The following is a 12,989-nucleotide window of genomic DNA, read 5'->3' on the forward strand; positions in this document are numbered from 1 at the left end:
CTTCCCTCGTCACGCGCATCAGCGAATTATTGGACTCACCTGGACTCAATCACCTGTTTTATTACCTCTCCTATATTTGTCAGTTCCCCAGCTCTGTTCCCCGCTGCTGTATTAATGTTTGTGTGTCGTTATGTTACCCGGTGCTGTATTAATGTTCGTGTGTCGTTATGTTACCCGGTGCTGTATTAATGTTCGTGTGTCGTTATGTTACCCGGTGCTGTATTAATGTTCGTGTGTCGTTATGTTCCCCGCTGCTGTATTAATGTTTGTGTGTCGTTATGTTACCCGGTGCTGACATTGTTCCTGTCCTGTTTACTGTTTGTGCTATATTAAAATGTTGACTCCTCGTTCCTGCTTCTCATCTGCAGTGTCGGTCCTTACACATGGTCATCTCTAACCCAGAATCATCACTCGGTTTCATGAAATATGCAGGTTGCGTACCGACACACACCCTCTTCCCTTTGCTTTCACACGCAGACATTGACAGCTACAAAATGTCGTCATGAAAACATAAAAATAAGCTGTTGCTCGGGTTGGAATTGAAATGGCCTCTCATGGGTTTTTCCTTGAAAGGCATGGTTGAATGTTAAAGCCGCCTTGGCATCTTTAGAGCAGACAGTTTCAGACTGCTGTGCCCCTTGGGTATTGATATAGCACATGGCAGAAGCACTGAGTACTGTAGTCTAGAATAGATTGACATGCAAAAACCAATTTGTCTCTGAGACATACCCATTAAAACCTCCTTTGGCTGTTCTTTGTTAGGATGTCAAGTCACAGACTCCTGTTTAAATTCAAGGGCCAACACTAATGGTATACTACCGGAATTACTAGCTGCAAGTAACTGCCAGAATAATGGAAACACTTGAGTAAATGAGGGATACAAAGTATATTGAAAGCAGGTGCTTCCACACAGGTGTCTTTCCGGAATTAAGTAAGCAATTAACATCCCATCATGCTCAGGGTCATGTATAAAAATGGCCATTATTTTGGCTATCATTGCTATGCTCCCATAGGTTGACAATGCCCCCAATCCGCAGGGCACGAGTGGTCACTGAATAGTTTGATGAGCATGAAAACTATGTTAACCATATGCCACCATATCTCAACCCAATTGGAAACTTATTGGAGATTCTGGATTGGTGCCTGAGATGGCATTTTCCACCACAATCAACAAAACACCAAATTATGGAATTTCTTGTGGAAGAATGCTGTCGCGTCCCTCCAATTGAGTTCCAGACACTTGTAGAATCTATGCCAAGGTGCATTGAATCTGTTCTGGTTCGTGGCCCATTGCCCTATTAAGACACATTATCTTGTTGTTTCCTTTCATTTTGGCAGTTACCTGTAGATACTATAATAAAACTTAAACAAATGTCCCTGTGAAATAACTTTTAATTGAATCATGTAATTCCCTTTTTTGAACACTAAAGGGCAGTTTTGTCATGGGCCTCTCCACAGGGTGTCAGGAATGCCTGGTACAGATCACAGTCTGGCCTGTTATTTCCCTCTGGGCACATTCCAGAGTGGCAAAAGTGTAGAAGGAGAGAAAAAGAACTGGTCTGGCCAAGGAAGAAGTGATCCTGGATGTGGATGTGAGGCCTAGCTGTGTAAACTGAGGTGTGATTGTTAGCGTGTGGAGTCGCGTGCCGACAGACTTTCAGATGGAGTCTTGGTGTGCTGTTGGGTTTATCCTTTAGCTCTTGGTCTTGCTAGGATTGTCTTTCATGTGAGGGGCCTATCTAGTTTCTGCAGAATAGTTTGGACAGTCAATGCACAAGATTATATATTTTTTACTTATGAATGCAAACTTTTTAGGCTTTTGATGAACCTACGGAGACTTCTTGTATGGACTGAATTATGGTTTCTCCATATGTGAACTGTTATTGTAACTAAGTTACAGTATGTAAATATGTATTGAGGAGAAAAAAGTTAATTATACACTTTTAATTGCATGTTAGCTACAGAATGTTAGCTAACCCTTTGGCTCTTTCACTCTGAGGCCTCCTGCTAGTTTTGTGCAGAAGGCTGGTTATCCATCAAAGGCTAGCCAATGGCAAAACGATTACCCCCCTGTCGCGTGCCTGAGGGCAGGGGGACAAGGTGCAGTTTCAATTACTCTCAAGTTCATTAGAGTGTCTGCTAAATTACTAAAATGTAAATGTCATTAGCATGGATCTACAGACCAGTCTGTGGGTCTGGGTGTCGATAACTCAGCTTGGTGTATGGCGGCCCTGTACCACTGAGCCAAATCAACCTTTACTCCTGCAGCTGATGGACAATGGGGTAGAGAGGCAGAGAATGGTAACTAACGCTGTGGACAAATTAGATCCTCTAACAAATGAAAGAGGGAAGGAGAGAGTGGCCATAATGGCAGGTAAAATTAGCTGTTAAGTGGTGATCACATCAGTCTTCTCAACCCCTCCATAGTTTTTTGTCAAAGCTGAGAAGCAGGTCAAAGACATTGGGCCCTATTAAGCACAGACAGGCTTTTGACAAAGGACCAGTGACCCTGTGTTGTGTGAACCGAGTCATCCCAGCTAAAAGAGTCTCAAATTAGAGAAGGCCACACATGGCCATCAACACCTACTTACAGTCTTATCAAGATACTTCCACATCTACATAATTACATGTTTGAACAAACAGTATGCTCATACATTGCAGTGTTCACAAGAGATCTCTACATGTGGCTCTGGTTCACTGTGATTGTTGTGATTGTTGTACACAACAACTGTTGTTGTGTACAAGATCTCCTGAATCTTGCTCGTCTTCCCTCCCTTGGCTAGTCTACTGCTGGCTACTGTAGAGTTGCTGTGTAGAGCCCGACCACTCTTCTCCCCAGCAGCTGACAATTAGGCTACTGGAGGAGTCCTCAGACTCACACTGCTGGTTTTGCCCCTCACAGCGAGAGAGAGAGAGTGTGAGGAGGTGGATCAGAAAGAGAGACTAATATAAAAGCCGTAATATTGACCAATCCGATCACAGCAGTGACTTAGGGAGAGGAAAAGTAGAGGGGAGAAAGCTCAGGCTGCTAAAGGCATGGTCAGACCCCTGTGTGTACAGTACATTTTTTTTTTTTTTTTAATTAGGCAAGTCAGTTAAGAATAAATTCTTATTTACAATTATGGCTTAGGAACAGTGGACTACCTGCCTTGTTCAGAGGCAGAACAACAGATTTTTACCTTGTCAGCTCGGGGATTCAATCTTGCAGCCCTTCAGTTACTAGTCCAACGCTCTAACCACTAGGCTACCTGCCGCCCCGTGGGAAACTGCTACCAGAAAGGCATATGTTAAATTGGTCAACCAACCCAATCATCTGTCACCTCTTGATTCACTGGTCGAATGGTCAAATCACTTCTGAAGATTGGAGCACCACAGTGATTGTTGGGCCTTTGTGAGTACAAGTTTTGAGAAGTATACAGCCACTATAGGGAAATATGTGCATAGAAACACGAATGGCAAAAAACTCAGATAAAATCTATTATCGTCACAAAATATTGACTCAAACACAGAGATGGAAACGGTGCACAACAAAACCAAAATTCCCTGGAAGGGATCCTAGTGCCAGATGAAAGGTAAATGTAGGGAAAACTATTTTAGTGGAGGAGAGATAGAGACCAGTATGTGTGAATGTGGGTGAGCAGGATGAGATTGTGTATGAGGTTGGTTGAAGGGGGTGATTGAGTGGTGTAATTTCTGCTCCCATGATTTGCTCTGTCATGTTAATGGTATTGTTGCAACACGTGCACATCAAAAACACATGGGCTAAATGGCAGCTGCATGATGTGTAATAACCATCAGTAGGGAATCATTTCAGCTAAATACAGAGCCATACATAGATACATACTACATACTGTATCTCTGACTAAATGTAATGCACATGATGTATTTGCCCACATTACAGATGACTAGTAAAACAGGGGGAGTTACATTATGTATGTGTGTGTGTGTACATCTTGTGATTGAAATGAGCAGGTGGGACTGAAATGAGCAGGTGGGACTGAAATGAGCAAGTGGAACTGAAATGAGTAGGTGGCATCAGTGCTATAAGGTGATTCCTCACAAAACTAGATATTCAAGACATTTAATCCATAGAATGGTCATTTTGAGGAAGGATTGTTGCCATGCATTTGACATTTGTACCTTAAAGCATAATTGAGAAATAATTAATTGAAGTTGGAATATTTGTGACATTTTGGCCTTACCCAGGCTTCCTTTAAGACTCCAAAGGGCCCTTAATGGTATTTTTTGTTGTTATATTTTGTTATTTTTTCATGAGGAATCATCCTAAACATTTACATCTGAATTATAATTTTTGTTGATCACTATGGTTGATCCTAATATCTCTTTCACATCAGAGTGCATTGTCTTGTTGCAGTGTCATATTACAGTTTTTGCAGGTTGTGGAAACAGTGCTACATATTGTTCAGTATATTAATGTCTGCATTGCATTCCCTGTCCTTTTAAAGGTGTCCCCTCTGGTCCCAGGAATGTCATCTCCATCGTCAACGAGACCTCGGTGATCCTGGAGTGGCACCCGCCTAGGGAGACTGGTGCCCGCGATGACGTCACCTACAACATTGTGTGCAGGAAGTGCCGTGCGGATCGGCCGTTGTGCTCCCACTGTGATGACAACGTGGAGTATGTGCCCAGACAGCAGGGCCTGACTGAGACCAGGGTGTTCATCAGTAACCTGTGGGCCCACACCCCCTACGCCTTTGAGATACACGCTATCAATGGAGTCACCAACAAGAGCCCCTACCCTGCCCAGCACGTGTCCATCAACATCACTACCAACCAGGCTGGTCAGTGGCAATGTACAGCACCATGCTTTGTGTCTCACACCATGCTTTAAAATACATGTTAATGTACAGGCATTCACAACAAGTACATTTCAGTGGTACACGTTTCAAGGTAACTGCAACAAAAAGGTCTGGGGCAGTCTAATGGTCTACAGTCAAGCTTTAGCCCTATACTGTATACAATCGATTTTCTCTGTCCTTTAATAAGATGGATGCTATTGATAGCCGTCTTGTATTCTTGACTGAAAGCCTTCCTCACTCATCAACAGAATGAGTCAACAGACTCAACACAGTCCTGTACATTGCTATTGATCGGCAGCAATTAAATCCCAAGGTTACATTCTTGTGATTTTTTTTCAGGTTCCTATTTGTCAATAAGTGAAACTGTTTCACCTGTTGCTGTTAGGTGAGTTTCTATTGAACAGCCTCCCCTGGCATCCATTATAGAGTTTTGTTCTGGAAATCAATGCCTTAAGGCTTATATTTATCGTCTAAATGATGAATGCTATTGCACAACAACACATCAGCGCTACTGGCATTTCTTGTTTTTTAAACCGGAGACATTCTAGAACATTCTAGAACCAAAGGCAAGGTTTTTGATCTTTTGTCAAGACTTCACTTCGGCTGTTTTGGATTTTTCATAACGTTTTCAATATTCAAGCATCACAGATTGGTTTATTACTTGTATGTCTCTCACAATACAGACAACACCATTCAGGAGGTATAATTCAATGTAAGTCATACAATGTATCTTTCTATCGCTTTCTTTTGGTATTGAAAAATCGTATGGACTTGATAATTCATAATAAGTCCTTCCACTTTTAAATATGGTGTGAATCAGCCATTTCAGAATCTATCAAACTTCTGTAGGTTGGTGTAATGAGGTGTAATACATTGTCGTGTCTTTGGCTATGCCGGATTAGGTGATATGACATGCTATTCTATAAAATCATTTATCCATAATTACTATTACCTGATTGAGCTAATCATGTAAATGTAATTAACTAGAGAGTCGGGCACCACAAAATAATATTTATAGAGCTGTTATCTTCCGAATAAACTCTTAAAGACCTAGTAATATTTTACATCCATAGCAGTCAATATCAATCCTCAATTCAGTCTCATCTGAAAGTTGTAAATTCTTTTATCTGCACAAACCCTGGGTAACAAGTTGAATCAGCAATACAAAATTGGGTTTCATTATTTATTTACTAAATACCTAACTAATCACACAGAATTACACATACACACAATTAATCATAACTTGATAACAAATTACGTCATAAAAGAAAATGTCCCTAGCGGGCGGAACAGATATGACAGCTTGTTACACAAAGGAAAAGGGGCTGGGTTGAGTGAAAGAGCGGGAGACTGAGGAACAAAGGGAAAAAGCTGTGCTATCGTAAATACAGTGTCTTATGCATTCTAAATTACCGCCCATTTTGAAAAGGAAAATGCAATAAATATTTACTCTGAGCTGCGCTTCAGTAGGTTGGTGGTAGATGGAAGACCGTGTTGCCAAACGGAGTCCTCTGTCCTTTGAAGAATGTTTCTGGTGGTCAATTGGATAAGTTGTAGTAACGTCGTTGTGTGATAGACGGGATACTCTGTCTGTTCCTTCCTAACTTGCGTTTGCAGCTGCAGTTGCTAACTCAACGGCTAGGAGGTATCACTTCTGTAGTGAATAAGAGGTCAAAGTTCATACCATTCGCAACCAAAGCTCACGCTGATGTTGGCTTCGTTCTGTAGTTATTATCTGAACCATTCTGACATAGGACCGTCGTCCTCACATCATCGGAACAGGAAGTTATGTTATCATCAAGGCTTTATATAGGAAGGGAGAAAAGAGGTGTGTTTCATAGTTTACAACCTCTGTCTCTTCACGTGGGCGGGCCACTGAGTGAGCAGCCCTATCTTATAAAAACCCACATCTCACATTTTAGAAGCTAAAATCACATTTCATCCCATCACAAATAATTTCATATTCAAACATTTAAATTGAACAACAATTCCATGTGAATCCGATAACTCTGATGTGTAGACTTTCCACTGTAGAGTTTATGTCATCTTATCATTGATGAGAATGTCTCAGATGACAACCGAACTGGCATCATATTCATTAAGTACCACTGCATATGTTCAATTGTTCGGATTACCAGAATATAGTTAATTTCCCCCCACCTTCTGATGTTCCTCGAATCTCTATGTTAACCAAGGGTTTTGCAAATGTAACCCCAGTAGGGTAGAGAGAGGAAAAAGGGGGGAAGAGGTATTTATGACTGTCATAAACCTATCCCCCAGGCCAATGTCATGACAACATGAAGGAGACATTGTTTCATTGGTAAGCCATTCTAGTACTCAGTGGTCCTGTCATACGGTATAACCATGGGTAACACCAGGCCAGCCAACGACACCTCTCCCTCCAGGCATAGGACTCATTGTTAGGAAGACTTGAAAATGTCTTCTTGAAAAGGATTATAATCATGACTCTCTTCAGTGCTCCACTATGAATGTTCTTGGAGGAACATCAAGATTGTATCTTACACTGCTATATTACTTTCAATTAAATGGAACTATGGTTACTGAGCTAACACCGTGTTCAGTTGCATTCAATTATAACCATGTGTTCAACCAAACAACAGGCTACAGAGAACACCTGGAGTCTACAGTGCCTTCAGAAAGTATTCATACCCCTTGACCATTTCCACATTTTGTTGTGTAACTGCCTGAATTTAAAGTGGATTAAATTGAGATATCTTGTCACTGGCCTAAACACAATACCCCATAATGTCATGGGGGAATTATGTTTTTAGACATTTTTACAAATTAATTAAAAATGAAAAGCTGAAATGTCTTGAGCCAATAAGTATTCAACCCCTTTGTTATGGTGAAGTTAATTCAAATCAAATTGTATTAGTCAATGCAAATAGTCCAGGTAGCCATTTGATAAAGTGTTCAGCAGTCTTACGGCTTTGGGGTAGAAGCTGTTAAGGAGCCTTTTGGTCCCAGACTTGGCGCTCCAGTTACACTTGCTGTACGGTAGCTGAGAGAACAGTCTGACTTGAGTGGCTCTAGTCTTTGATATTGTTTAGGGCCTTCCTCTGACACCACCTGGCATAGAGGTCCTGGATGGCAGGAAGCCCTCTGTAGCGCCTTGGGGTCGGATGAAGAGCAGTCGGATGCCGAGCAGTTGCCATACCAAGCGGTGATGCAACCAGTCAGAATGCTTTCAACAGTGCAGCTGTAGAACCTTTTGAGGATCTGAGGTCTCATACCAAATCTTTTCAGCCTCCTGAGGGGGAATAGGCATTTTCGTGACCTCTTCATGACTGTCTTGGTGTGTTTGGATCATTGGAGGTCCTTCGTGATGTGGACACCAAGGAACTTCAAGTTCTCAACCCGCTCCACTACAGCCCTGTAGATGTCAATGGGGGCATGCTTGGCCCGCATTTTCCTGTAGTCCACAATCAGCTCCTTTGTCTTGCTCACATTGAGGTCAGGTCTCTCTATAGGTGGTCTCATAATTTGTGATCAGGCATACCACCTTCGTGTCGTCGGAAAACTTAATGGAGTTGGAGTCATGTGTGTCCACGCAGTCATCTGTGAACAGGGAGTACAGGAGGGTCAGCATGGCGGATGTGTTGTTGCCTACACTCACCACCTGGGGGCAGCCTGTAAGGAAGTCCAAGATCCAGTTGCAGAGGGAGGTGTTCAGTCCAAGGACCCTCAGCTTAGTGATGAGCTTGGAGGGCACTAGGGTGTTGAATGCTGAGCTGTAGTCAATGAACAGAATTTTCACGTAGGTGTTCCTTTTGTCCAGGTAGGAAAGGGCAGTGTGGAGGGCAATAGAGATTGTGACACCTGTGGATCTGTTGGTGCGGAATGTGATTTGGAATGGGTCCAGGGATTCTGGGATGATGGTGTTGATGTGAGACATGACCAGCCTTTCAAAGCATTTAATGGCTACAGACATGAGTGCTGCAGGGCGATAGTCATTTAGGCAGGCTACCTTGGCGTTGAGCACAGGGACTATGGTGGTCTGCTTGAAACATATACAGTTGAAGTCAGAAGTTTACATACAATTAGGTTGGAAACATTAAAACTTGTTTTTCAACCACTCAACAAATGTCTTGTTAACAAACTATAGTTTTGGCAAGTCGGTTATGATATCTACTTTGTCATGACACAAGTCATTTTTCCAACAATTGTTTACAGACAGATTATTTCACTTATAACTCACCGTATCACAATTCCAGTGTGTCAGGACATTAGATACACTAAGTTGACTGTGCCTTTAAACAGTTTGGAAACTTCCAGAAAATAATGTCATAGCTTTAGAAGCTTCTGATAGGCTAATTGACATAATTTGAGTTAATTGGCGGTGTACCTGTGGATGTATTTCAAGGCCTACCTTCAAACTCAGTACTTCTTTGCTTGACATCATGGGAAAATCAAAAGAAATCAGCCAAGACCTCAGAAAAAAATTGTAGACCTCCACAAGTCTGGTTCATCCTTGGGAGCAATTTCCAAATGCCTGAAGGTACCACGTTCATCTGTACAAACAATGGTACGCAAGTATAAACACCATGGGACCATGCAGCCGCCATACCGCTCCTAGAGATGAACGTACTTTGGTGCAAAAAGTGCAAATCAATTCCAGAACAACAGCAAAGGACCTTGTGAAGATGCTGGAGGTAACGGGTACAACAGTATCTATATCCACAGTAAAATGAGTTATATTTTGACATAACCTGAAAGGCTACTCAGCAAGGAAGAAGCCACTGCTCCAAAACCTCCATAAAAAAGCCAGACTATGGTTTGCAACTGCACATGGGGACAAAGATCGTACTTTTTGGAGAAATGTCTTCTGGTCTGATGAAACAAAAATAGAACTATTTTGCCATAATGACCATCATTATGTTTGGAGGAAAAAGGGGGATGCTTGCAAGCCGAAGAACACCATCCCAACCGTGAAGCACGGGGGTGGCAGCATCATGTTGTCGAGGTGCTATGCTGCAGGAGGGACTGAGGCATTTCACAAACTAGATGGCATCATAAGGCAAAAAAATTATGTGGATATATTGAAGCAACATCTTAAAACATCAGCCAAGAAGTTAAAGCTTGGTCACAAATGGGTCTTCCAAATGGACAATGACCCCAAACATACTTCCAAAGTTGTGGCAAAATGGCTTAAGGACAACAAAGTCAAGGTATTGGAGTGGCCATCACAAAGCCCTGACCTCAATCCTATAGAACATTTGTGGTCAGAACTGAAAAAGTGTGTGCGAGCAATGAGGCCTACAAACCTGACTCAGTTACACCAGCTCTGTCAGGAGGAATGGGCCGAAATTCACCCAACTTATTGTGGGAAGCTTGTGGAAGGCTACCTGAAACGTTTGACCCAAGTTAAACAATGTATAGGCTATGCTACCAAATACTAATTGAGTGTATGTAAACTTCAGACCCACTGGGAATGTGATGAAAGAAATAAAAGCTGAAATAAATCATTCTCTCTACTATTATTCTGACATTTCACATTCTTAAAATATAGTGGTGCTCCTAACTGACCTAAGACAGGGAATTTTTACTAGGATTAAATGTCAGGAATTGTGAAAAACTAGTTTGAATTTATTTGGCTAAGGTGTATGTGAACTTCCGACTTCAACTGTAGGTATAACAGACTGGGTCAGGGAGAAGTTGAAAATGTCAGTAAAGACACTTGCCAGCTGGTTAGAGCATGCCCTGTGTACACATCCTGGTAATCCATCTGGCCCTGTGGCCTTGTGAATGTTAACCTGTTTAAAGGTCTTACTCACATCGGCTACGGAGAGCGTGAACACACAGTCGTCCGGAACAGCTAGTGCTCTCATGCATGGTTCAGTGTTGCTTGCCTCGAAGCGAGCATAGACTGCATTTAGCTTGTCTGGTATGCTCACGTTACTGGGCAGCTCACGGCTGGATTTCCCTTTGTAATCCATGATAGTTTGCAAGCCCTGCCACATCCAAGAAGCATCACAGTCGTTGTAGTAGGATTCGATTTTAGTCCTGTATTGATGCTTTGCCTGTTTGATGCTTTGTCAGAGTGCGAAGCTGGATTTCTTATTAGTGTCCGGATTCTGGTTGGGATATGTATGTACGATCACTGTGGGTACGACGTCGTAGAGGCACTTATTAATGAAGCCGGTGACTGATATTCTCCTCAATGCCATCAGCTGAGTACCGGAACATATTCCAGTGTGTGCTAGTGAAGCAGTCCTGTAGTTTAGGATTCACTTCATCGGACCACTTCTGCATTGAGTGCATCACTGGTACTACCTGTTTGAGTTTTTGCTTGTAAGCAGGAATCAGGACGATATAGTTATGGTCAGATTTGCCAAATGGAGGCCTTTGTATGCGACGCTGTGTGTGGAGTAAAGGTGATCTATAGTTTTTTCCCCCTCTAGTTGCACATGTGACATGCTGGTAAAAATGAGTTAAAACAGATTTCAGTTTTCCTGCATTCAAGTCCCTGGCCACTAGGAGTGCCGCCTCTGGATGTGCATTTTCTTGTTAACTTATGGCCTTATACAGCTCGTTGGGTGCGGCCTTAGTGCCAGGAACGATTTGTGGTGGTAAATAGACATCTACGGAGAATATAGATGAAAACGCTCTTGATAAATAGTGTGGTCTACAGCTTATCTTGAGGTACTCTATCTCAGGCGAACAAAACCTCAAGACTTCTTTAATATTAGAGATTGTTCACCAGCTGTTGTTGACAAAGAAACATACACCACCCCCCTGATCTTACTGGAGGCTGCTGTTATTTCTTGCCGATGCATGGAAAACCCAGCTAACTGTATATTATCCATGTCCTTGTTCTGCCACTACTCAATGAAATATAGGAAATTACAGTTTTTAATGTCCCGTTGATAGGATAGTCTTGAATGGAGCTCATCCAGTTTATTCTCCAGTGATTGCACGTTTGCCAGTAGAACGGAGGGTAAAGGCGGACTATCCACTTGCTGATGCAGTCTCACCATGCATCTGGATCTTCGACCTCTGTAACGACGTCTCCTCTTCATACGAATGACGGGGTATTGGACCTGGTCCGGGAGGAGCAGTACTGTATATCCTTTGCGTCCAACACATTAAAGAAGAAATACTTGTCCAGTTCAAGGTAAGTAATCGCTGTTCTGATGTCCTGAAGCTCTTTTCGGTCATAAGAAACATTATGTACAAAAAAATAAAAAAAGAAAGCTCCCCAAAAACACACAAAATAGCATAATTGGTCAGGAACCTGTAAAAGAAGGAAGCTTGTACAGAATAAAAATATTCCAAAACATGCATCTTGTTTGCAATAAGGCACGAAAGTAAAACTGCAAAAAATGTGGCAAAGAAATGAACTCTATGTCCTGAAAGCAAAGCGTTATGTTTGGGGCAAATCCAACACAACATATCACTGAGTACCACTCTTCATATTTTCAAGCATGGTGGTGGCTGCTTGTCATCGGCAAGTACTAGAGAGTTATTTAGGATAAAACTAAACAGAACAGAGCTAAGTACAGGCAGAAGCCTAGAGTAAACCCTGGTTCAGTTTGCTTTCCACCAGACACTGGCAGAGAAATTCACCTTTCAGCAGGAGAAAACCTAAAATGCAAGGTCAAATATATACAAGTTGCTTACCAAGACAACATAGAATATTCCTGAGTGGCCTAGTTACAGTTTTGACTTAAATCATCTTGAAAATATATGTAAAAACTTGAAAATGGCTGTCCTACAATGGTCAACAACCAACTAACAGAATCTTTTAAAGAATAATGTGCCAACATTGTAGTATCCAGGTGTGAAAAGCTCTGAGAGACTCACAGATGTAATCGCTGCCAAATGTGATTCTATTGACTCAGGGGTGTGAATACTTATGTAAATTAGATATTTCATTTTCAATAAATGAGCAAAAATGTCAAACATGTTTTCACTTTGTCATTATGGGGTATTATGTGTGGATTGGTGAGAAAGAAAATCTATTTATCCATTTTGAATTCAGGCTGTAACACAACACAATGTACAATATCTTAAGGGGAATGAATACTTTCTGAACATTGGCTTGTAGAAACAATATTCAAGTAGACAGATTTAATGCCTGGCCAAAATGGAACGTTCTCGTTTGATAGCTTCACATTAGAGGAAAGCGGGGGAAATGAGAATGCAAAT

General features: G+C 41.8%; 1 protein-coding gene across 1 annotated transcript in view; it reads left to right on the forward strand.

The window, feature by feature from the left end:
- The window catches only part of LOC112251572 (ephrin type-B receptor 1-like), a 200,872-nt gene that overhangs the window by 129,500 nt on the left and 58,383 nt on the right, over positions 1–12,989 (forward strand). Inside the window, exon 5 of the mRNA XM_042322148.1 lies at positions 4,467–4,802. Within this exon, the coding sequence (XP_042178082.1) occupies positions 4,467–4,802 (336 nt within the window). The remainder of the gene's footprint in view (positions 1–4,466; positions 4,803–12,989) is intronic.

The sequence above is a fragment of the Oncorhynchus tshawytscha genome, linkage group LG05, assembly GCF_018296145.1.
Source record: "Oncorhynchus tshawytscha isolate Ot180627B linkage group LG05, Otsh_v2.0, whole genome shotgun sequence".
NCBI classification, from domain to species: domain Eukaryota; kingdom Metazoa; phylum Chordata; class Actinopteri; order Salmoniformes; family Salmonidae; genus Oncorhynchus; species Oncorhynchus tshawytscha.